The 24,601-nt window shown below is 38.2% G+C and overlaps 1 protein-coding gene across 1 annotated transcript; it reads right to left on the reverse strand.

Annotated features, from left to right (window-relative positions):
* Window positions 1–1,803: 1,803 nt before the first annotated feature.
* BET1 (Bet1 golgi vesicular membrane trafficking protein) lies at window positions 1,804–14,707 on the reverse strand. The gene is made up of 4 exons (XM_080665465.1): window positions 14,519–14,707; window positions 7,363–7,487; window positions 5,096–5,152; window positions 1,804–2,970 (listed from the first exon to the last, which is right to left on the reverse strand). Exons 1-4 carry the CDS (start codon window positions 14,535–14,537, stop codon window positions 2,815–2,817), a joined length of 357 nt encoding a protein of 118 aa, XP_080521591.1. The 5' UTR covers window positions 14,538–14,707; the 3' UTR covers window positions 1,804–2,814.
* Between the last annotated feature and the right edge of the window lie 9,894 nt (window positions 14,708–24,601).

The following is a 24,601-nucleotide window of genomic DNA, read 5'->3' on the forward strand; positions in this document are numbered from 1 at the left end:
CAAGTATTCTCTACTCAAGTAGTATCTAAGAAGTAATTTGCATGCTAATTTAAATGCTAGCGAGCATTTGCACAATCGTCCCTTCCCTCGTTGTGGAGACCTATGCCTCCTGTCTGTATGGGATGCCGCAGGGAAGTTATACCTTTTTATTATTTCCAAATGTGTTGGCACACTCCCAAGGACCACTCTTAGTGAAATGGAGTAGGTATTTTGCAGAACATTTCGGACATTTGGGATTTGTTAAACAAATTTATTTCATTTTTGATAGTTAAAATTTTATTTTCTATGAATAATTTTCATGTTTTTATTATTAGGAACTTATAGCTCTAGATTTTTATGAATTGCTTTCTGAATCTGCTTTACCGTTTAAAATGTGGGACTTATATAGTGTGTCCCTACCACCCAAACATCTGCAAGTCTTGTGTGGTTTGAATAAAAACTATAATGTGAATGTTTTGCTTGTTTATTAGAATCAACTTCCCAGATACATCTAGCAATAATTTTCTTTTCAGAGTTAACAATGAGCTTGTAAAGGATTATAAAGGATTAGAACTTTTCCATATTTGATGTCCCCCCCCCCTCCCCCGCCTCCGCCAAGTTTTATTTCTGGGAGCATTTTTTTCCTAGTGGCTCCCCAAACATAAGAAAAGGGTGCTCGCAGATGGACCCCTGATGGGACCGGGGCAGGTCCTTTCAGGAGCTGTCAGGAATCTCAGTCAAGGCAGTGATGAGAGAGGGGTTATATGAAATACTGGTTAGGGCCTTGATTTTAGGCAGTTCTTAAAAAGAATTCTAAAATAAGAAATGTTGAAGAAGGCAGTGATAACAATCACATTTACCTTACCCCAAACCCCTTATCATCACCTCCTTGATGATAATTCTATCCAACATTTAAATAGTGTTTTAATATATTTTACAAAGTACTTTCATATAATAGCCAATACTTAATCTTGAATTCCATCCTTGTCTTGCTATCATTGGTTTTCCTAGGGCCTTGATCTTGTCTACTTCTTATTGATTCCCTTCTGTTTCCATCTTCCAGTTATTTTTCTTTGGCCCTTTGTTCTTTTTGCAATTTTAATTATTGCAAGCAACGATTTCTGAGTCTTCCCTGAGCTCTGGCTGTCACATAATTGACACAGAGTACATAATTAAATAATTTTTGAAAAAAAATCAATCTCTAATTGTTTGATAGAAATTTCCACTTAGAGGTCCCATCATCATCACAGCCTGAAACCAACTTACCATCTTACCCTTAAGATATTCCCTTTTCTGATGTGTCGATAATAATAGGGAGAACTAACACTTATTGAGTAACTATCATGAGTAAGGTGCTTTCCAATATATTATCTGTCTCTCACAATGACCCTATGAAATGGGTGATTTAATGAAGAAACAGGTCCCCAAACACTGAGCAAGTGAAGGAGTGGATATATGAACCCAGGTCACCTAGCTCAAACCAGTGTGTCACATCACACCTCAGGTTTGTCAGGCTGTTATTTAACCCCTCTCAGCTCTTGTGTTTTAACTGTCAAGCAGAGGCCCAAATGACAACAAATCCAACCAGAACATAGGTATTTAGAGAAAAAGTACTGCAATGATAATGGATTTGTAAATAGAAATATTTGAAAATTAAATATTTTTGAAACTGCCGTCATGATTTATCTCATTTGTTTAAATAAAGTTCCGAAATAATACAAATATGTTAGCTTTTCTTGATTTTGCTTGGAACCTGAGTTTTCAGGACCATTTCTCAGGTTCTATGTAAAAATGTAAGGGACTTGAATAAAGAAGCAACAAAGTACAACTTATTTCATTAAAAATTTATTTTGAGTTCATAAATGAGTAAATTCCAAAATAGCAATACAGTGTATTTAAGAACATTTTAATATTTCTTTCTACTCAACATTCTACCTTCGTTTTGCTTTCTATAAACAAACATACTGGATTAAAACAACAATACTCTTACCCCTAAGTTCAATGCTGAGTACTTTCAATTATCTATTTTGAGCACATAATAATGCAGAGACAATTAATTTTCTTGAACATGTTATTTCCAGTCAGAGCTTAGCAATTACTTTAGCTTCACATTATTCTGTCACAAATGATAACCAAATGGCCTAAGTAGCTAAAATCATAAAGCTATTTTAAGCCAAGTCAATGGTATGTATAAAGTTAATATAAAATAACAATTATACTGGTTCACATTTGTTTTACACCTACTAGAAATATGCAAAATAATAAGATTTATTAAAGAATGAGGTCCTTGGGCAAAGGGGAAAGAGGAGTCATATAATAAAAAATTATTAGAAAAACATTGTAGGTAAAAAGAAATCTGCCTACATTTTAACCAAATCAAGGAGGAAAGGGGAGTACATCATTAGGTTTGATGTCATTCAGGAAAATATTTTTATCAATCCACCACAAACCTGTTCACTGCAAGAGCTCAGCATCAGGCTCTCCATTCTATTCTTCTCCCACTAAGATTCTTTACATGGAACATAAACCTACGTTTATAACAGAACACTATACTGCTATTTAATCTGACAGCAGACAATAGAAAAACAATGGTTAGGGCTGGACTGACTTTTGGCTATCTCAATACCCCTGAAAATTGGGGCAAAATGAGTCATTAAACAGTATTCAAAGAGCACTGTATTATGTAATGTGATTTATAAAACAGGTAAAATTCTGTAACTGTCAATGGAAAAAGCCATATTTGAAAATGAGGAATGTTTTGATGCTGATTTTTTACCAAAGTGGTACCCCAAGCCACTTAAGTTGGAACAAATTCCAAACTCACACTTACTTGCATCACCTCAGTTTAATAATCCAATAAATGACAAAAAAGACAAACAATGAAAACAGCATCATATAGCACATCAGCTTTGTTTGGCTCCCTCTGGATAAAATCTTCAGTTTTTCCATAGTTCTACCTAGAAATCCAGTTGTAGAATCAAATTGTGAATCCTATGAGGAGAAAAGAAAAACAGAATATAATGCTTATATTCTAATACTCTACATATGCACACTTAAGTAATTGGATATATTGTTATTAGAACACATTCTTAATGACATTTTTAGTGTTTAATCAATTCAGAAACCTGTTTATAACTTGGATAATCAGCCCTATTATTCCATGCAAAACTGAGTAATTCTCTCAATGAATAAAAAGCTCTTTTATTATCCAATAAACATTTCTTTCAGCCACAGAATACTTCACAATCCTAAACTATTTAGGTCTTACTCCAATTCTGTGGATTAAAAAACATTAACAATAAACATAGTTTGTCTACTATCACACAGGTTTCCCCCCACTTTTTTGGGGTGGGTGGGGGCCAAACCACTTTACTGAGGGCCTTCAGGGGAGGGTCGAAGGGCTGGAAGGACAGTGAGAGCTGATGTCCTGGGCCTGGTTGGGATCTCCCCAGCTTCACAGCTGCCAGAAAAGCGTTTTGGTTTTTTTAACCACTTTTTGTTGGGGCATATTCTCCAAGAACAAATGGGTCTGCTTCCCAGTATAGCAATTCATCCAAAATTTAATATGGTTGGTCAGCAGTTAAATGTAGCTTTACTTTTAAGATCCTTTTAATTTAAATAGCTGACTTTGAAGTACAGTAGAGTAAAAGTTAAGAGAATATCATGTAGAAGTGGTAAAACACAGTAAAAACTACAAATATGGATGGGGAAAACTACCATATTAAAACATCGCTGGAAAAGACCTTATGATGAGGACTAGGTATGGATTAGAAATATTGCACTTTCATAGGAACTCAATATGCTGAGATGTAAAGTTCCTGGCATTATGATAACTTTTATATAGCTCTGGCTATGTAGCTCAAGCACTTTATACACCTACTAGTAGCCCATCAAACGATATTGCACACAGTAGGCTGCCTGCCACTCCCGCGGGAGCCGGTGGGAACCGCAGCACGCCGCCGGGAGCCACACTGCTTCCACGGGAGCTGTACGGCTTCCGTGGGAGGTGGGAGGGACCCAAGCTAATTCCGTGGGAGGCGGGCCCACTGTCTCCTCTCAGGGCCTGCGCTCAGCCAGAGGTTGCGGGCTGGCACCCCTGTCCCTGTCCGTGTCTGCTCCGGCTCCAGGGGGCCGGCCCGAGTCGGGTGTGGCGATGAAGCAAGCATTACGCCAGGCCGCTCACACTGCCCACTCTCAGTGGTGCCCCCACAGGAATGGGGGACTCCAGCAGGGCTGAGAGGACTGGGCACTGCCATCTTTGTGGAGTGACAGTTAATTTGCATATTACCCTTTTGTTAGATAGGATAGTTCTTCAGCAGGGCTATGTATCAGAGTCTTTTAGAATGCTTTTTACAAAATGCACATACCTAAATCCCTTCCCCTGAAATTCTGAATCAGTATATTTAGAGTGAGGACCAGGCATTGATATTTTCAGAAAGCACCCCACGATTCTAATGCACAGCCTTCATAAGAACACTGCTTTCAATGCCATATTCATTTTTGGATAGTACAGTTTTAAAAGCATGTGGAGAAACTGGGAAAGGTCTGGATAAGCTTGACATCCAAAATAAATATTTAAGAATGGAAAGTGGCTTGAAGAAGAAAAGGTATATATTGCTGAGATTGTTTAGAGATAAAAGGTTCTAGATGTTACTATGTTCAAATCCTATTGATTTGTTCAGAAGTGATCCTTAGGTCATCCAGCAAAAGAAACATGTTTACATTTAGTACAAGACATTCGGCTGATTGGATGTAAAGTGCTTTTAGATTACTTGGCAGTCTACATGCATTGAGATCTCTAAGAACACTCTAAATAGTCATTTATCCTGAGTCTTCAACAGTCTTTCTAAACACAGGATTTAAAGATACTTAGTTTCTTTAAACTACTTTTTCCTCATACTTATGTGTGTTAGGCAACATGAAAAATGTAAGAATTATGGCAAAGACAAACTTTGTAGTTATACAAAACCAACTAGATATAAATGGATTAAAATCCAGGACATATGATCCCTAGATCTATTCCAAAATGGATAAAAGTTAAAATGATATTATTCCTGATTAACATACTAACTTTAAGAATATTAGATCTCCGTCTTCAAGTTAAAATCTTACTTACCATTTCAGCTAATAATTTATTTTGAGTTTTAACTTCATGGCCTATCTCAATGGAAAGCTATAAAGAAAGCATATACATTACTACTCATATAAAAGTATTTAAGTGTTATAAAGCATATATAATGCCATTTTAAATATACATTTTCTCAGAAACAACTGTACTCCAGAAACAGAAAATATACTCTCTTCTTCTGATACATTTTCACTGATATTAATGGAAAATAAATTTAGAACTTTTACTCCTTCTCAATAAGGACATTGCTTCCCTGCTCTTCATTTGGATTTCATTTAATATTCAATTCCAGCTTTGAATTTCGGTACATACTTCTGATTCACATATCTTTGCATGCTTGTTCTTTCTTTATAATTATTCATACAACAGCATTTATCTGTATATTTCCTTATGTTTTTAAAGATGTACATAACAACCTGTATTATCAATTCAAATTCAGATACAAATATTTAATATTTTCCTACTGAAATTGACATTACTTTGAATATATGCCTAAATTGATTATTTTTTTAGATTCTAAAGGTATTTCTTTTTAAATATAACAAATTGAAAAAAAAATTACAAATTGTCATCCGCATTCTAAAGCTATGCAGAAAAGAGGCTGAGCCAAAAGAAATCTGCATGTTTATGGCTGCTATTCAAACCAAAACCTGTTTAATACTTTATATGACAAATTCATTATAGCCTTCATTTCCAAGATATTTGAATAAATATAATCACAACTACTAAAAATCCTTGGCAAACCACTGCAAATATTATTCTCAGCTTATTTTATGTGAACACAGTACGGGAGTATTTCTGACACAAAACCATACCAGAATTCTACAGAACAGAATATGAGATAATAAAGAAACTATATATAAAGCTTGAAAGCTTTCTTCTAACAAGGAGCCTAAATGTTCAACATTGTTGTTTTTTAAATCATCTAATTCTTAATTCCCTCTCAATGTTGTATTTGCTAAAGTATTAACATTATACAATATTGCTTAGTTCACAGATCAACTCCTTTTGATTTAGTATGACTTTGAAAACAATACTCATTTCAGAATGTAATAGTCTCCAGGCTGAATACAATTCTATTTTCCAAAACTAGTGAAATACCAATTAAGTTTTGGCAATATGAGCTTCTACTTAATGCTCTGTTAGTATACAGCATGTTTACTGTAATGCAGAATATATCACACACACTTTTAAAACCATCTTTTTCATTCCTTTATTTAATACATTTAATTCAATACAACTGATGAGGAATTATACTAGGTGCTGTGTAGAATATAAAAATAAGCACAACAGAAAACCCTACATTTAGTAAATTTCTTTTACATACAAATAATTCCAATGCAGATCACCATACAATAAGGGTGACAGAAATGGTACAAATGTCGTATTTTCATAAAGAAAAATGTTACTTGTGACGTCATAAACAGGTAAAGCGTGGAGGAAGGAAGGGGCGCAATGGAGTGGAGCCTTTCGGATAGGCAAAAGCTCGGCCACTGTAAGGAGGGAGAGCACACCTACGGCAAAGGGACAGCACAGTGGAAGATACGGGAGTGGGGAATATCAGGGTCTGGCAGAAAGTACATACACGTCCTGAAAACGCAGGCAGTAAGGTCTGAGAAGTTATGGACACGCTTTAAAGAACCTATCTGACCAACCTACAGAGTGTGAACTTTCTTACATCATAGGAGGACAGTGAAGTCTTCTGAGAGTGCAAGATACAATTTTTAAAATATCCTAAGATGACTGGTGACAGTATGTAGCTCAGACCAAAACATGTTAAAAAAATTAGGAAAAATAGGTTAAAGGCTTTCCCAATAAAGAACTGGGGATAGTATTAGAAACGGAAAAGCAGAAATAGAAACAAACCTTAGAAAGAAAGACACTTAAGACTTGGTGATTGCTGTGAAGTAAAAGGTAGAAACATGAAGGCTAAGATTTGTAGCTTAGGAGACTGGGAGAAAAGGTCAGAGCTGCTTGGTGTGGAGGATGGACTGCTCAGAGACATTACTACAGACATCACACAGTATTTTAGATTTAACCACAAAAAAACAGCTGAAGTTTTAAAAGGATAAACAAATGTACCATATGTTTTCATTAGCCACATTTTTAAACCTACTCAAATCATGTCTAAACTTTGAGCATACCTCACTGAACCACACTATTTGGGTAACTGAATTCCTTAGTATGATGCCAATAAAAGTATAATATATATGCATATAAATATACAAATTTAAAAGTACTTAATATATACTTACAGATTTTATAGCAGTTACTTTGTGTCTCAGACTTTCAGTGAGTCTGTCATTTTCTTCTTCACAGGCACTATATCCACTATTAGCATAGCCATAGTTCCCATAGTTGCCAGAAGGTCCACCTTCACCTGCAAGGATCAGTCACAAGTCTAGTTGTAGCAAAAATAAGCCACTTTTAAAACTTTGATAGAAAAGAACCGAAAAAGACCCCTGGAGGGCGTTGCAGACCACGTATGTCAATAATAGTCACATTTCACATGAGTTTTTAAAATAACAAAATCGATCAATTCCTTCAGTGCCCTCTCTTAAGCAAAGAATATTCAATTCATTTCAATACATATTTATTGGCTATGTATTGATTGCCCACAACACATTCAAAGAAGTACTGATATACATACAAGGATAATCAGGACACATTTCCCGTTCCATAGAACTATACATTTTTAAAAAGGTCTAAAAGTAGTAACATCAACTCCCCAAGGAAGAAATCTGGCTCTGAAGAGGAAGGGAGAAAAAGGATACTATAGCTCATGGCAGAGGGCGGGTCCTTTATTGGCATCTCTCTCTCTTAAACAGAAGAGAGCTAGAATAACTTATAGAGAATACAGCCGAGAGTTGAGAGCGGTGGTCATTCATCCTTCAACAAATATTTGAGAAACTATGATGTGTCAGGTCCACTGCTCTTTCTGGTGCTACTTTTTGGAGCTCATCTTCTAGAAAATAGGCGTGAGATATAGGAATGCAATCCCTACCACTGCCTAATACAGTACTTGATATTCATCAGGCAATCAAACAGGTGGAGTGAGCCTTGGGCAGTGAATACAATGAGAGGGGAAAAGATAGTTTAGCAGAGGTCGCCAACCGGTGGTCTGTGGACCACTGGTGGTCCATGAGGTCTGAAAAGTTGGCGACCACTGGTTTAGGGTGTTATTTAGCCACATTAAAAAATAATACCACCAATTTTCTCAGTAAAAAAAAAAAAAAGGCCATCTCTGAAGAATGACGATCAGTTAGGAAAAACAGTAAAGAGAAGGGAGGAAATTGGGAATACACAGGGCTACTAGGGCAGTGGTCAGCAAACTGTGGCTTGCGAGCCACATGCAGCTCGCGAGCCGCAGTTTGCCGACCACAGTACTAAGGGCATAAAACAAGCCTGGCTGAGGCAATATATAGCAGCAGTTTCAATCCTCTCGGATGTGTGAAAAAAAGAGCTCATCAGCCTGAGTTAGCCCATAAGAAGCTGGATAGTTGGGCTGCAGGACAGAACACCAAGAGGTTGAGACTGCTTCCAAAAATAATGGTTAAAGATATGAATTATGGGGTCTATATGACAGGGATTGAAGTAATTTCGATAGAGGCCTGAGAATATGGGGGAATGGGATGTTATAGAAACCAGATGTCTAGTAAACTCAAAAAGTAGATGGAAGAACAGGAAGCAGTGGTCAGTGCTGGTAGCTGAAAGATGTTTGAGGCGTGCACAGAAAGTTCTTTCAAGGCACAGCACAAATCTCATTTTCTCTAAAAAGCAGAACTCTTTCACTTTGAATTATTATAGCGCTGACTGTACAAAACACTAATAGAGCACACTCCAAGGGCAGAAACTAAATTTATTTCATTCCTGGCTATATATCCCCCACAAACGCATGCATACATACACATAGGAAAGCACACTCAATACAACTTGTAAATGAATTAATGAACAGAATCTGAAGTCACTGTTATTCAACTTTGAATGTGCCTGCCTTTGTCAAGAATCTATATATATATATAAGACTAATATGCTAAGTGTCCCTCCGACTGTCCGACCAGTTGCTATGATGTGCACTGACCATCAGGGGGCAGATGCTCAACGCAGGAGCTGCCGTGATGCGCACTGGCCATTTACAAAGAAACGGCACCACGGACCTGGCACTGACAAAGCAACACTCGGCTTCCCCCGAGTGGGAAACAGGCCCTGCCACCACCCCGGAGCCCACAAAATCGCTGCCAAGACTCCATGGTGCAAATTGCAGCCCACAGCCCAGCCCAGCCCGGAAACAGTCACTGTGGGCGCTGGGTTAATGACGTCACGTAGTAATGCCCAGCTTCCGCTCCCTAGCGACTAGCCTCCATGGAGTTTCTTCAGCCCAGGAACACAACTTGCTTTATAGCCAGGTACAAACATTTTACACTTTAACCAAATGTTTGTGAAGTGTTTTCACGTGCCTCATCTCATTTGATCCTCACAGAAGTCCAGGAGTGGGTAGGTAGGAGACTTGGTAGAATCCTATTTTCATTAGCTGGAAAACGGAGTTTTAGAAAGTTTAGAAACTTGATCTGACTAAAAAGAAGAAATGGTGGACCCTGAAAATGACTTCAGGTTTTCTCACTGTGCAAAATATAGTCAAACACTGCTGCAGTTAAATATTTTACCCTTTGTTCTCCCTGCATGATCTACAATAATAATCTGCTTCGTGTTAATATTTACTGCTGTGTTGCTGACAATTACCTGAAAGAGAAGTTGGGGTGCTTCACTGGGCTGGAAAAAGTTTAGCTAAATCAGAAAGCAGGTCTAATTAAGCAAGTTTATCCTATCTAATAAAAGAGTACTATGCAAATTGACCATACCTCTGCTACACCCACAAGCCATGCCCACCAGCCAATCATGAGCGAGTATGCAAATTAACCCAACAAAAATGGCTGCGGCCATGGAGAGAGCAGGAGGCTTGGGTTTCCCCAGCAATGGAGGAAGCCAAGCTTTCCACCTGCCCTGGCCTGCCTTGGCCTCTGCTCAAGGCTACAAAGTTTCAATTATAGAAGATAAATAAATCCCAGATACCAGTGCCTCCACTTGGGTCGCCGGGGGGCGTGGCGAACCTGCAAACCACCACAGGCCCCTCACCCAGGCTGCCCCACACCCCAAGGGAACCCCCACCTTGATCCGGGACACCCTTCAGGGCAAACCAGCCAGCCCCCACCCTTGCACCAGGCCTCTATCCTAATAAAAAAGAATAATATGCAAATTGACCATCACTCCAACACACAAGATGGCTGCCCCCATGTGGTCAACGATGACTGCCCCCATGTGGACACAAGATGGCCACCACAAGATGGCCAGGAGGGGAGGGCAGTTGAGAGGGACCAGGTCTGCAAGGGAGGGCAGTTGTGGGTGATCAGGTCAGCAGGGGAGGGCAGCTGGGAGGGACCAGGCTGGCAGAAGCGGGAAGTTGGGGGCGACCGGACCTGCAGGGAAGTGCAGTTGGGGGAGGACCCAGGCCTGCAAGGGAGAGCAATTGGGGGGACCAGGCTTGCAGGGGAGGGCAGTTAGGGGTGACCAGGCCTGCAGGGGAGGGCAGTTAGGGGCTGGCAGGGGAGCAGTTAGGCATCAATCAGGCTGTCAGGGGAGTGGCTAGAGCAGAGGTGGGCAAACTTTTTGACTCGAGGGCCACAATGGGTTTTTAAACTGGACCGGAGGGCCGGAACAAAAGCATGGATGGAGTGTTTGTGTGAACTAATATAAATTCAAAGTAAAGGAGCGGAGAGGAGAGCAAGAGAACCCTCCGCTCTTTCAGCTCCGCCAGCCGGATAGAACAGCTGAACGGGCCAGATCCGGCCCGCGGGCCGTAGTTTGCCCACGGCTGGGCTAGAGGGTGATCAGGCTGGCAGGCAGAAGCAGTTAGGGGCAATCAGGAAGGAAGGCAGGCGAGCAGTTGGGAGCCAGCAGTCCTGGATTGTGAGAGGAATGTCCGACTGCCCGTTTAGGCCGATCCTATCGGTATTGGGCCTAAACGGGCAGTCGGACATCCCTTGAGGGGTCCCAGATTGGAGAGGGTGCAGGCTGGGCTGAGGGACACCCCCGAGCAAGAATTTTGTGCACCGGGCCTCTAGTATATATATAAAAGGCTAAGTTGACTCGCCCATGCGTGATACATACAAAGCTCTTGCTGGCACCAATTGCACGTGTGTGTTTTGATCGGTCATTGTTGATCATGAATTTGGTTGACACTTATAGAGAAAGGGCAAATAGCAATATTAAAATATTTATTCTAATTAATTTCCTTTCAATGTGCATGAATCTGTGCACCCAGACACTAGTAGAATCATAAGCTTCTTGGAGGGCAGAAACAGTATCTCATAATTCTATATCCCCTATAATGAGTACTTTATATGCAGCAGACACTTACACAATCTCTACCACCACACACACACAAAAACACAACAAAATGTCAAACAAGTATATTCCAGAGGATAAAGAGTTGCATTCCCCTAATATTCCCTCAAATGCTGACATATTATCCATAAAGCTCTCTGAATGTGCAATTATAAAAGTGAAGAACTCAAGTGACTATGCATAGTATTTCCCCCACTCAGTTAAAACAGTCGTTTAAACATGCATTCTCATTCCATCAGTTAATGATATCTGTACAAACTCTAATGAGGACCAAAATCCTTAAAGAAAAGGTATAGGTCTTCTTATGACTAAGGTTCTAAATGTAGAACATTTGCCCAATAAGTAATTAATGGCTGTTTGAATTTAATCACTTGACAACTTTACCAAGGAATTCATTTCTAAATTAATGGTTATTTTCTTTATTTTCTTTGTTTACCTTAATTTTAATTTTATAGTACTTCTATATCATTCCATTTATTGAAAGCAAAATTCTCATCACCCAGTACTCTTTCAATACACATTTCTTCTGTTAAAGAATTTCAAACTTTCCATGTACTATCACCCCCCAGCCCCACTATAAAAACTAAAAATGTTAAATAAAATTCTAGGAGTTGCTATTCCAAAGTTAGCCACTTCCTTTTGTGTGGATCACTGCCATCAAAGTTGTAGGAAAGCTAGCGAGTGCCAGCCTTCCGTCACCAGCCTTTGTCCATTTAGACAAATGCTACTTCTTTTGGGTAGTTTCCATTAGTAGCTGAGCCAAGTCACTTAAAGAGATTCATGTGAAGTGTGGCAGCTTCTCCATGTGAATATCTATCAGGTTCACTCTTTCTTTATCCCAAGTTTAAAATTCCAAGTCAATACACATTGATACTTAAAAAAAAAAAAAAAAAAAAAAGCCCGCCTCCCACACCAATGTAAATGATAGCAATGGACAGACACCCAAGTCATGATCTTTCCTCTCAACTACAAGGGAGCTTGAAAGAAAAAAGGCTCTATCCTAGAGATTCTAATTTAATTAGTCTCAGCTGGGGGGAGGGAGTCCAGGTAGCAATGCCTTGAAAGCTCTCCAGGTGATTAGGTGATTCTAATGTATATTCAGGGCTGAGAATCACCACCTGTCAAGTCCTTTTCCTGCAATTTATCACAACAACCTGCTGAACAAAATATTCAAAGGCTATTGATAAGATCCAAACTCCTTGATCAAAGAGCTCCACAAGGTGCTAGTTCTGGTGACATGTCTCCTACTTCAATCAAACTGGCTTGACCATAATCCCTTCAACGCATCATTGATAATTCCAGTCCTACAATTCTTTTTGGGGGAGGGGTGTCATCCTTCCAGCTGGAACTTACCTCTCCCACCCTGTACCTTCAAGCTCTAGGTCAAGTTCCCATGTCTCCACAAAGTACACAGCACTCTCTCTCTCTGACATGCCTAAACATTCACTATCTGTAGACCTTACCTGGCATTTGTATGTCTAACGACCACCTTGTACTAGAATTTATCTTTGAACGTGTTCCTACTCCCCAACTAGATTGGAAGCTTTGGGGAGGATAAACAGGGCAACAAACAACTGTATACCTAGAGCTTACTTAAGTACACAATAAATCTCCCTGGTGGTCTAGTGCAGTGGTCGGCAAACTCATTAGTCAACAGAGCCAAATATCAACAGTACAACAATTGAAATTTCTTTTGAGAGCCAAATTTTTTAAACTTAAACTTCTTCTAATGCCACTTCTTCAAAATAGACTCGCCCAGGCCGTGGTATTTTGTGGAAGAGCCACACTCAAGGGGCCAAAGAGCCCCATGTGGCTCACAAGCCGCAGTTTGCCGATCACGGGTCTAGTGGTTAGGATTCGGCGCTCTCAAGTATACAATAAATGTTTGTTGTTATCAGTAATGATACAAAGGAAAAACATTTAGGCATATAAAACTAAGCATCCTCAAAATTGGGTTTTTTCTCTCTACGATTTAGCTTGTCAACTTTCTATGATGTAAGTATTCATAAAAACTATATTTTCCAAAGTGGTTTCTCATACGATAATTTATTAAGCAATGTACAAGTCTAGAGTTACTGTCAACTTTCACTAACTTTAAATACCAGACACTTTTGAAAAGTTTTCTTTTTCTTTTTCCATCTTATAACAATTGAAAATGTAGCATCTTTTTTTCAAATACTTCATTTGAAAATATGAAATATTTTTTCTCAGGTTACTGTACGATGATTTAGCAGGGTTCTTTTATCTTTTTAAAATTGTCTCTTAATAGAGAACTTCAGAACCAGGAAATGCTGATTTAACAGCTGTGCATTATACTGGCCCAGTAAGAGTCCTTGTGCCTAACTTATTCCTGCTGGCTGGTAAACAGGCTTCCTAAACCAAAAGGCCAAGAACAAATGCCAAGCACGGCCACATTTTACTGCCTTAACAGTGGAACAAGACTCAGATAAGAAATGTTCTGGGTAAAATGGCCTCTGACCCCGATGTCAGTCTCGGACTTTAACAGTAATGACACGTAACATTTACCTTTGTAACTCAGTGTTACCAGACTAACATGATTCTTATTCTTAGTGTGCTTCGCATGCAACTCTCTATCAAATTTGGCTTCTGAAGAAACTTAACATCTAGGGCCAGCATGGAAGGAGAAACCGAAGCCAGACTTTGGGGAATAAACACTTTTCATAATGGGTGTTGTTGGTCACTAACTCTAAAGGACTTCACTGCTGAGCTGGCACCTGTACCCACTCCACCCCTCCCCCGGAAGTCCTCCACTCCTCTCTCTAAACCTACCATTCAAACTTGGGACTGACCCGAACTGAAGGAAACCCCTCGGAGCTGAGACAAATGACCTGTTTCCACTTGGCACCGCCTCCAAAGACCTCCCCATACACCCTGCTTTCTGGCCCAGATTCCAGTGACAGAAGACGGGTCCCACTTCCTCCCGCGCCCCCGCGCCCAGCACGGCCGGCTCCAGGACCCCCGAACTTCGGACCTCAGCCCTCTCCTTACCCAGGCCTGCGCGCCTCATCCTGGCAGAAGATAGAGGGAAAAGGCAGGCGGAGGGGAGGCAGGAAGGGGCCAGGGGTCACCGGACCTCGTCTTCAGGACCAGGGCCCGGCAAATCACTAACTTCTTCCCTGGTAGCGCCACGACAGCAGCGGAGTCTAAACATCGCGCGGGTTGATGGCGTCATCAAGCGCTCTTTGGCGCCTGGCGAGGCGGCTTGAATGGCATTCTGGGAAATGTAGTTCCTCCCAGGTGCGGGGCGTGGTGTGAACCCGGCTCCAGGCTTCCAGGGGTGAGCATTTCCGTAATGACAAGAAATACTTGGATCTTCGCTGCTGGACTCGCTGCTCTCGGTTGTCAGCCCCGAGTTTAACCTAACAGATCGGCCCTTCCTAACCCATGAAAGGACAGTTGACTTACTTTTCTGATTCTGCCTCTCTCTCCCTCTCACCTCCAAAATTAGTTCAGGGAAAGGCGAAGAAACTTTTCCAAGTTTCTGATCACCCAAGCGAGAAATCTGAGACCACAGAAGGGAAGGAAGAGGGTTAGCGACTTGTGCCGGGTTGCCCAGTCAAGTTCCAGGCTGCCTGCATTTCTAGAAAGAACCATGGTATTCGTTGTTCAGGGACCTAAGGACCCCTAAACTCTCTTGGCCTTTTTAATTTACACAGAGGGTACGGAAATACAGTTTAAGTAAGAGTTTAAAAGCTTGTTGGTGGGTAGGGATGGTCCTGAAAAGGAGGCTCGTCCTAAATTTCATTTTATCTCAGGATTTTCATGAGCATTAAGGAAATGTGAGTGTGTGTGTGTGTGTGTGTGAGTGAGTGTGGGTGTGTGTGTGTTAATCTGAAATACAGTAAATGCTAAAAAAAGAACACTATTCGTTTTTTGTTTGTTTGTTTGTTTTTGCTGCTAAATGACAGTGGAATAATCTCCATGCTAGAGGTTTCTGAAAACGCAGGCTCTGATCATTTCCCTCATAGTTTCCCAATATGAGCATTGACTAAAGCAGTGGCAGGTAAATCTCTGCCTTCAGGTTGTTTTTGTAAAACCCACACAAAAACAGTTTTTAATAAGAGCTATTAACCTGAGAAATAAGCTTAATCCAATAGTGTTTTGAGAGAAAACAGTCTTCATAAAAAAATAAAACAAACCACTCTTCTCTGAAAACAATGGAATTAAATGAAGATTGCATCAGACACAATTTTTGCAAATAAACACCAAACCCTAACCATGACCAAATTCCATGGCTAATCCAAGGGAAAATAGCACACAAAGCTCTCAAAACATTAACAAATTCTCTAATCATGAAGCAAATAAGAGAAATGATGGTAAAGCTTTCTTTTTTCTTTTTTCTTTACAATCTGTGACAGGCTCTTCTTTTGCAAAAAGTACACATGTTCTATAATCAAAACATGTCAGAAAAATCATCTTATTTAAAGAAGGCTCTTTTCATATAAATATAATTTTTTAAAGTTGAATGTTAAATTTACCAAAACAGACTATTTAAATTACATGTGTACTCATCCTCTTTACAACTACTTTCTTTACCTGGTAGGGAGATATAAGGATAAAATACAGATAAAGAAAAAAATAAAGTCTATCAAGAATGTAACTCAAGACACGCAAAGCTGGTTTGTATTGAACTTGGGACCTAAAAATTCAAATAGTTGTTTATTGCTACTGTTGCTAGTCAGTCTCAAATTAGGGTGAACTTATATGAGAAGATTGTGAATTCAAAAGATGAGGCAGATATGATGAATTTAATATACAGAAGAGTAATTATTAAACATGGTCAGAGTAGACATAGAGACTAGAGGGAATTCTTTTCTATTTTTCTTTGCCTTTTAAAGTGAAAATTCCTAACTCTTCTTGCTGATGGAAGAAGACCAATAAAATTCTTAGAGATTAATAGCATTTAGAACATTTTCTTTATTCTCATAGGAAAATTTCATAGAAAATATCTCAACTTTAGGAAATTAATGACTAAGCGTGACTTAAGTATTTCTTGTAGTAATTACAGAAGCAAGAATATGAGCAGGCATTATCTGAATCTTGGTACAAAATATTAAACTTTCTTTTTCCCATTTGTCTCTTTGCTGACCATTTGTCCTGCTTCTTCCTGACCAAAGTTCATGGCTAATCCAAGGGAAAATAGAACACAAAGCTCTCAAAACTGGCTAAATAAACATTAACAAGTTTTTCTAGTCATGAAGCAAATTCAGTGTATCAAGCATCATATTTAAACTGTAAGAAAATGCAAACTAAAATCAGGTCTTGACTTACAAATAGGCTATGAAACAAACGTTAATCTGTAAGTCAGTTATTTTTGTACTTAGAACACATTTATGCTGGAGAATAAAATGGTGCTAAGGTTCCCAACCCAGCCAGAAAACACGGGGTTATGGTGGGTCCTCTGTTGACCAAAGTCTATGTAACCTATCGTACAGGTGAAATGCTATATATTTTCATGGGAAAGCAGTAGGGAAAATAATTTTTAATCCTAAAACAATGCAATATCATTAAAGAAGAAGCAAACTTTTAAAAATATTTTGATTATTCTTTTTTTTTTAAATATATATTTTATTGAGTTTTACAGAGAGGAAGGGAGAGGGAAAGAGAGTTAGAAACATCGATGAGAGAGAAACATCGATCAGCTGCCTCCTGCACACCCCCCACTGGGGATGTGCCCGCAACCAAGGTACATGCCCTTGACCAGAATCAAACCTGGGACCCTTCAGTCTGCAGGCCGATGCTCTATCCACTGAGCCAAACCGGTCAGGGCTATTTTGATTATTCTTGTTAGAGAATTACTTTTGCTTAAAAGTTCTTGAGAACTCAAAAAACTTTTTCCAGGAATTTTTAAAGAGCCACCAATTTGATCTTCCCTTTGCATGATTCAGGAATATTATAGCACTGATGTAATGCTTCTTAGCCTTAATTGGTAAAAGTGAGGCACACAGTTCCAACTGAAAAGTCTTCAGCAGAACCAACTTCATCAGTGGTTCTCAACCTTTCCAATGCCGCGGCCCTTTAATACAGTTCCTCATGTTGTGGTGACCCCCAACCATAAAATTATTTTCATTGCTACTTCATAACTGTAATTTTGCTACTGTTATGAATTGTAATGTAAATATCTGTGTTTTCCGATGGTCTTAGGCAACCCTGCTAGCGGATCTCAACCTGTGGGTCGCGACCCACAGGTTGAGAACCGCTGCTGTAGAGCCTAAGACCATCGGAAAACACAGATATTTACATTACGATTCATTAACAAAGAATGGACAAAACTAACTTGACTGTCTTTATTCCACATCCTGATTTGGAAATTTAGCAAAACTCAAAGTGAGTACAAGGCAAATGGGTTAAGTCTGTGACTGAGGAAGTGTGGGCACTGACAGCCCCAAAAGGCTACTTGAATCCACTGGAATTCTGTGCTAATGGGTTATTGCAAATGTTACATGTGAAAGGGGTAGCAAGGACTAATAAACATGCATATTGTACATATCTCCTCTGCTTATAGGCATGCTCCATTATTCCATTAGACTTTACTTACAAAACACAAGTTCAAGATAAAATTAAGAATCTCAAGACAGTGACCATGAAGCATTACACTAAGCATGAAGCTCTTGTAGCAAGGGGTCAAGGTTGCACACCCATGAACCTGGCCCTGCTCTTCAGAGAGAAATTTTCCAAGGTGATAGGGCCATAATTGGTAGAGAAAAAAAAGGGAGTGAATATGAAAGACAGACATAGCCACAGGGAGAGATTGATCAAGGTGAGCTAACTGAGCGGTGACGTTTACAGGGAAGCAAGAAAATAGAGTATATGTACTAGGCTCCAATTGAAATTTAAGGGAGGAAAGAGGTTGTTAGTTGCACATTTTTCCAAGCCACCCACCAGATTGGTTTCTGTCACCAGTAAGTGGTTAATGGGCTACTGATGAGTAAAACTGTGTGTCCTGGCATGCACAGGCAGCAGAAAAAATGTCCTTGAGATGGCCATGATCCTAGCAAACCTGAGTGATGGGGTGTGAGTGCAGGCATGTAGCTTTTTCTTGTGTTTCACTCCAAAATGTCTCATCTTCCAGAAATTTTGATGTGTTACTGAGACCTCATTCTGGGAAATAATTCTTTCTTTAATGTCAGTTAATCAGTAACTTTGATTCCCCCCCCCCAAATATCTGGACTCACAGTAGAGCTAAATTTCAAAATGGACACTTTGCATAGACTTCCCTTTTAATATTTCAATTTTAGAGACATCTTAGACATTTCTAAAACATTTTAGATTAAAGATGATAGGTTTAATTTCCATTGCCTAGGAAATTTTGGTGTTTTAAGTTTCTTCATTACCTATCATTCAAGACTAATTTAGTCAAGTTGATAGTCATTTTTCATAGCATTTGTTATTCAAGAAGTATATTGGATTTTAATATCGATACGTTCAAAGCACAAAAGGAAAAATGAAGTACACAACTTAGTTTTATTTGCACAGCACCGTTAGACACTTTGACAGACATGTCATTTTATTACCCCATTCGCTGAATGGTTTTTTTCCCATTAGTGCAGATTAGATGTATATATGAGATGCGTATATGAGAGACACACCATTTCAAAAAGTTGTTCAGGGGTTGAGATATGCCATCAGTTTTTATGTAGGACACATTCCCCTAATTTTTCTGTTATATTGCACACAATGATCTAATTACCCTTGATTTCTAGAATTGGGCCAAGACTGTGTCACAGCACAAGTTATTTCAACTCAGCCTTAGTTTATTGACACAGAAGCACTCTGTATCCAGAGCCCAAAAGATCCAGTTTGTCACCTTTTCTATCCTTAACCATAATCCTAGAGTCAGCTGAGATGATCAGATTTGTATATCTTCAATATTTGTTTTTTTTAAATGTTTACATACTGGATTTAATAGCTTCAAAGCATGAGAGAGCATTAAAATGATTTAATCCTTGTACCAAGAATTATTGTTGTTTGCTACCATATTCCAGGAGGATCAAGTCTGGTATTTGTTTTAAAATTTATTTGTTCTTTCAGTATTTTTTCCCCTTGTAACTGATTTCTACTGAGTTCCTCTTCTTGATTTGCTTTGTGGTGCAGCTATATCAACAGAGCTCAATTTTGTAAAATGTGTATTGTCACTTGACTTATGCAAAGGTGATACTTGTAGTACAATGGAGCAAAGATAATCTTTTCAATAAATGGCACTAATTAAATATATATCCACATACTAAAAAAAGTTACCCTTACATCTTCTTTATACAAAATTAATTTGAGACGCATTATAGATCTAAAATGAAAGGTAAAATAAAACTTGAAGAAAAAAAAAGATATGTATGTTTGGGATAGAAAGAATTTCTTAAACAGAACACAAAAATCATTAACCAAAAAGGGGATATTTGATAAATTTTGCTACATTAAAAATAAGAACTCCTGTTCCTTAAACAACATCATTAAGAAAGTGAAAAGTCACTGAATGAAATATAATATTTGTAATAAGTATCTGGCAAAGGATTTATATGAAGAATACATAAAGAACTTCTGCAAATTAAAAAGGGAGACAGTCAATTCAATAAAAAAATGGGCAAATAACTTGAAAAACTCTTCACGAAAAAGGATATCCAAATGGCCAATATATATTTGAAATGTTGTTCAACATAATCAGACATCATAAAAATGCAAATATAACCCATTAGTTAATACTACACCTCCTCCAAAATGACTATATGTAAATATAACATAACATAACATAACATATATAATATGGCCAAATGCTGATAGAGATGTGGATGTGGAGCAACCAGAACCCTCAGATGCTACAGTGGATGTGTAAATTGGTATAACCTCTTGGATAAGTATTTGACAATATCTACTAAAGCTGAAATATACACCTATTCCCATGAACCACCAATTCATTTTTTTAGGCATATACTAACAGAAAGGTATACATGCATACAACAAAAGAATGGTCATAATTGCACTATGCATAAAAGCCACAAGCCAGAATGTCATTGTCCACCCAAAAAAGAAATGAACAAACTGGATAAAATACATTTGAATTTTATGGAATGATAATGAAAAACCTCATACAACATATAACAGCAGATGAATCTCACAAATGTAATATTCATTGAAAGAAACTAGATTGAAACAAGTATTATTTCATTGACATAAAGTTCAAAGATAAGCAAAACAACCTTTAGAATAACTGGGAGGTGGCAAAAATAGCTCTGGGACACAAGTAATGTATTACATCTTTAATTTTGGTGCTTTACATAGAGTATTAGATTTGTGAAAAGTAATTAAGTTGTGTACTTATAATTTGTGTACATTTTGTATGCATGCTAGACAACAATAAAAAGTTTACTAAAAAGAAATCCAGAATTAAACTTCTTATGTCGATATGGAATACATAATGAACAGTGCAAAAGTTTAAGAAAAAAGGAGAAGAAGAAAGTTAACAAGGCTTGGGCCTCACCTCAGACCATTTAAATCAGATTAGGAACAAAACGTTATCATTACTCTTGAAGAAGTTTTAGCAGATGTCATTTCATGCCCAGCATTATTCATGTGATACCACATCAGTTGCATGGTCCTTGAAACCTTCAGGGAAGTTTTCAGACTATTATAGGTACTACAATCTTATTTTGGGATATTCTATCCGCCCAAAAATAGTAAACTCCAATATTAATTCCAATATTAAAGTGCAAAAGAAGCATTAAATAAAAATTTTACATGTATAAAAGTTTCAAAGGGTTTTTGTAATTTAACATGAGTTACTCAGGCTAGTAGTAATTCATATAATTGACTATGATGAATTGATAATCATTCATGCTCAGAAATAGTTTGGAAAGCAAAGTATCTAACTTACAAATTGCTTTAAAAAGTAATTGTTAAATGAACACTAGAGTTAACAATGAGTAAAATTGTCATAATGTTATTTTTTTCAGGACATTTTAGTTTTTTGCATTTTGGAGCAGACAAATAGATATAGATAGCTAGAGAGGAATGGAGAAAGAAAGAGAGAAGGGGGAAAGAAGGGTGGAAGAAAGGAAGGGAGAAGGGAGAGAGAGTTCCAAGGGCGAAATCATGAACTTAACTGCATAAAATTTAAACCTGGCTTCTTTGTGGAAAGACCGAATGCTGCTAATTTTGTCCCTGTAAACAAAATTAGTTCCTCATTTCTCCTGTCACCTATTTCATTCTTCTCTATAAAGACCGGGTTCCTATAACTGTTCCCAAATGAAAGCCATAGCCCATGTGTTTCTGATCCTCCAGTTTGACTGCTATAGCAATGTCCTGGAAGAGGAAATCAGATTAGTCACATGTGAGTGAGGTGTCTGTCCTTAGTCACTCCAATCAGTTGATGCCGAGTGATAGGGGTTCTAAAACTATGGGCCAAGCAGTTACTCTAAGAAGTGTTTGCAGGGGTAGGGGAAATATTATTTATTAGTACATTAAAGCATGTATACGATTTGAGCACTTGCATAAACAAATTTCATGGAATAGCTTAGAAAACTAAAGACTATGGTGCTCACTCACGTTACTGCGGCCTTTGTGGCTAGCCATTAAAGTGAGGGTTTGTTAGTAAGGACAATGATTTGTATTTTTAACTGAGGTGAGTTTGGCCCTATACCTTCACTCCTGTTTAGTTTATTTCATTGAATTTTCTTTACTGGGTTTCAAAGACCATCTTCTCTTGGGAGCCAAGGATAAAGATGATCTTCTTCCCTGAAGTGGAGAGTGAAACTGAAGCTGTGACTTTCACAGAGAGTCCACACTCCCTCAGATCTCTTTAGCAGCCCATTGGTTATCAACAGGCATTCTGACATCAAATCAAACCCCAACATTTTAATGAAATGGAGCACTTTATTAATTTTAAATTCTTTTGTAGCAAGTTTTTCTTTCCATTCCCATAGGAAGACCATTTTTTTTTTGGCATAAATATGGACTCATAATTTATACTCTACAGTTATAAAGTAAATGCCATCTTTGCTTCATTTTTTACTCACCTATAAAAACTGTTTATTGCTAGATAGGAGATGCTACAAATTTGATTTCTTCTTTTGCCAAAGTACTTCCCCCCACCCCGCAAAATTCTCTTAAATAGGGCCCCAAGGTCAAAAAAGTAGTTTGATCACTGACTATTAGCAAGGAGATATGTGAAACTAAGAATTCTCATAGAAAGAATTATACAATTGATTTCATAGGAGTGGGGGAGAAAGAACTTGCTACTGTAGCCCCAGTGCCCCAAACTCTATAAAAGTGTTATCGTGGCACTTCTGAGTACTTAGCATGGATGCTTGATTCTAGACCTCAATGAGAAAGCTTTGAAAAAACAAAGATGTTTTTAAATGATAATGTGTTACATAAATACTCATGTTTATGCATTCCTCTGAAATCTAGATCTATTCCATTAAAGAATAACTTTTTGTGTGTGCAACCATGTGTCATCTATTAGAGGGATGGTGGGCAGTGACATTCACCACCAATGGCCATGAATATTTTTAACTAGTGCCTTATCCCTATACTAGAGAGAATAGGAAAAGAAGAGTTACGAAGAGAATTTTCTTCCACAAGAGGTGACTAATGGCCTCCCTTAGCCCAGCTGAAGAAGTAGATTTTGGTCCTCACACCTTGCTAGTATTCTTGGAGTGAAGGCTTACTTAAGTGATGGAAGAAAGTACCTGACAGATTCTACTGCTAGTGACATAATGAAGTGGCTTTCCAAGTCTATTGAAACATTTCTTTACCTAGAAGGTCTTAAGATAGGGTTCATTCAAAATTTTCTCAATATGCTGTGTGACTTAAGAGTTACTCACAGGCAGCCCTCAGCAGACGTCCATCTCTGCTAACATCAGCACTTGTCCTTTCCCCTCCATTTCAAAATCATCCTAGTGATCCTGCGTACGTAGGTGACACCACAGCTGTAACTCAACCAATGGGTAGGAGAGAATTGGGTCAGACAGTGAGTAGCTATGTGTCATTAATTTGCAGACACTGACGTCCTAATCTATCACTATAGTCTTGGCCCCTTTCTTTACTTCCAATGAGTTATTCTTTTGGGCATTTCTGTTTAAATATGCCACAGCATTTCACACTCAGTAATTCTCTCTCTCAAACAGCTTGCCTGCTGATTTTCTATCCTTGTTAATGATCTGATTAAATCTCAAAACCTCTGGGTCATTTTGACTTTTCTCCTCTTTGCCCCCAACATCAAACCAGCTATCAAGCTCTATTGACATGTCTTACTGATTTGCCCTTCTCTTTCCATTCCCAAACTAACAATATTGTTATAAGTTTCAAACAGCTCAAACCTTTCTGGGGCTTCTTCAACTTCCTTGCGTTTAGTTTCACTCTTCTCAAACACTCCAAAAATCTAATCTTGTCTGAGATGATTTTAGTCCCATTTAACAAATTCTCCATGATTTATTGGGGGAAATGGGTGAAAAGCTATGTTTTAGTTTCCTTGAAGTTATTTGGAGATAACGCAAGCTAGAGCCTGTATATGATCTTCACTATTTATTTCTGAGGCACAATAGTAGACATGTGAATCTTTGCAGCTCTCTAAATTAGTAGTGTCTTGTCATTTACATTTATGTTTATACTTTAGTATATATATATATATATATATATGTATATATATATATGTGTGTATATATATATATATGATAAGAATTAGGTTGCATTTGTGTGTTTGTGAATATCTAATTTTTCTATTTTTGTTAGTATTGGAAATCCTGTCTTTTCCTCCTTTCTCCTAATCCCTCTTCATACTAGTAAACCAAGGACTTCTATACCTGTGGCCTTTTAATAAACTCTCTACTTCTTCCATCAGTCCATTCTTATATCCTTGCATCAGCAACATGCTATCTTAATACAGACTATAATAAGACTTAATATTCAGTAGAACAAGTCCTCTTACAATATTCTTCTTCAATAATGTCTTAACTCTCTCCCCTTTGAATTTCCATATAACTTTTCAAAAACAATTTGTCAAGTTTTGCTTAAAAAAAAAATCCTATTGGTATTTTGCCAGGGACTGCATTGCATTAGGGGAGAAATGATAACTTTATC

The sequence above is a fragment of the Plecotus auritus genome (assembly GCF_963455305.1).
Source record: "Plecotus auritus genome assembly, chromosome: 4".
In the NCBI taxonomy this organism is placed as follows: domain Eukaryota; kingdom Metazoa; phylum Chordata; class Mammalia; order Chiroptera; family Vespertilionidae; genus Plecotus; species Plecotus auritus.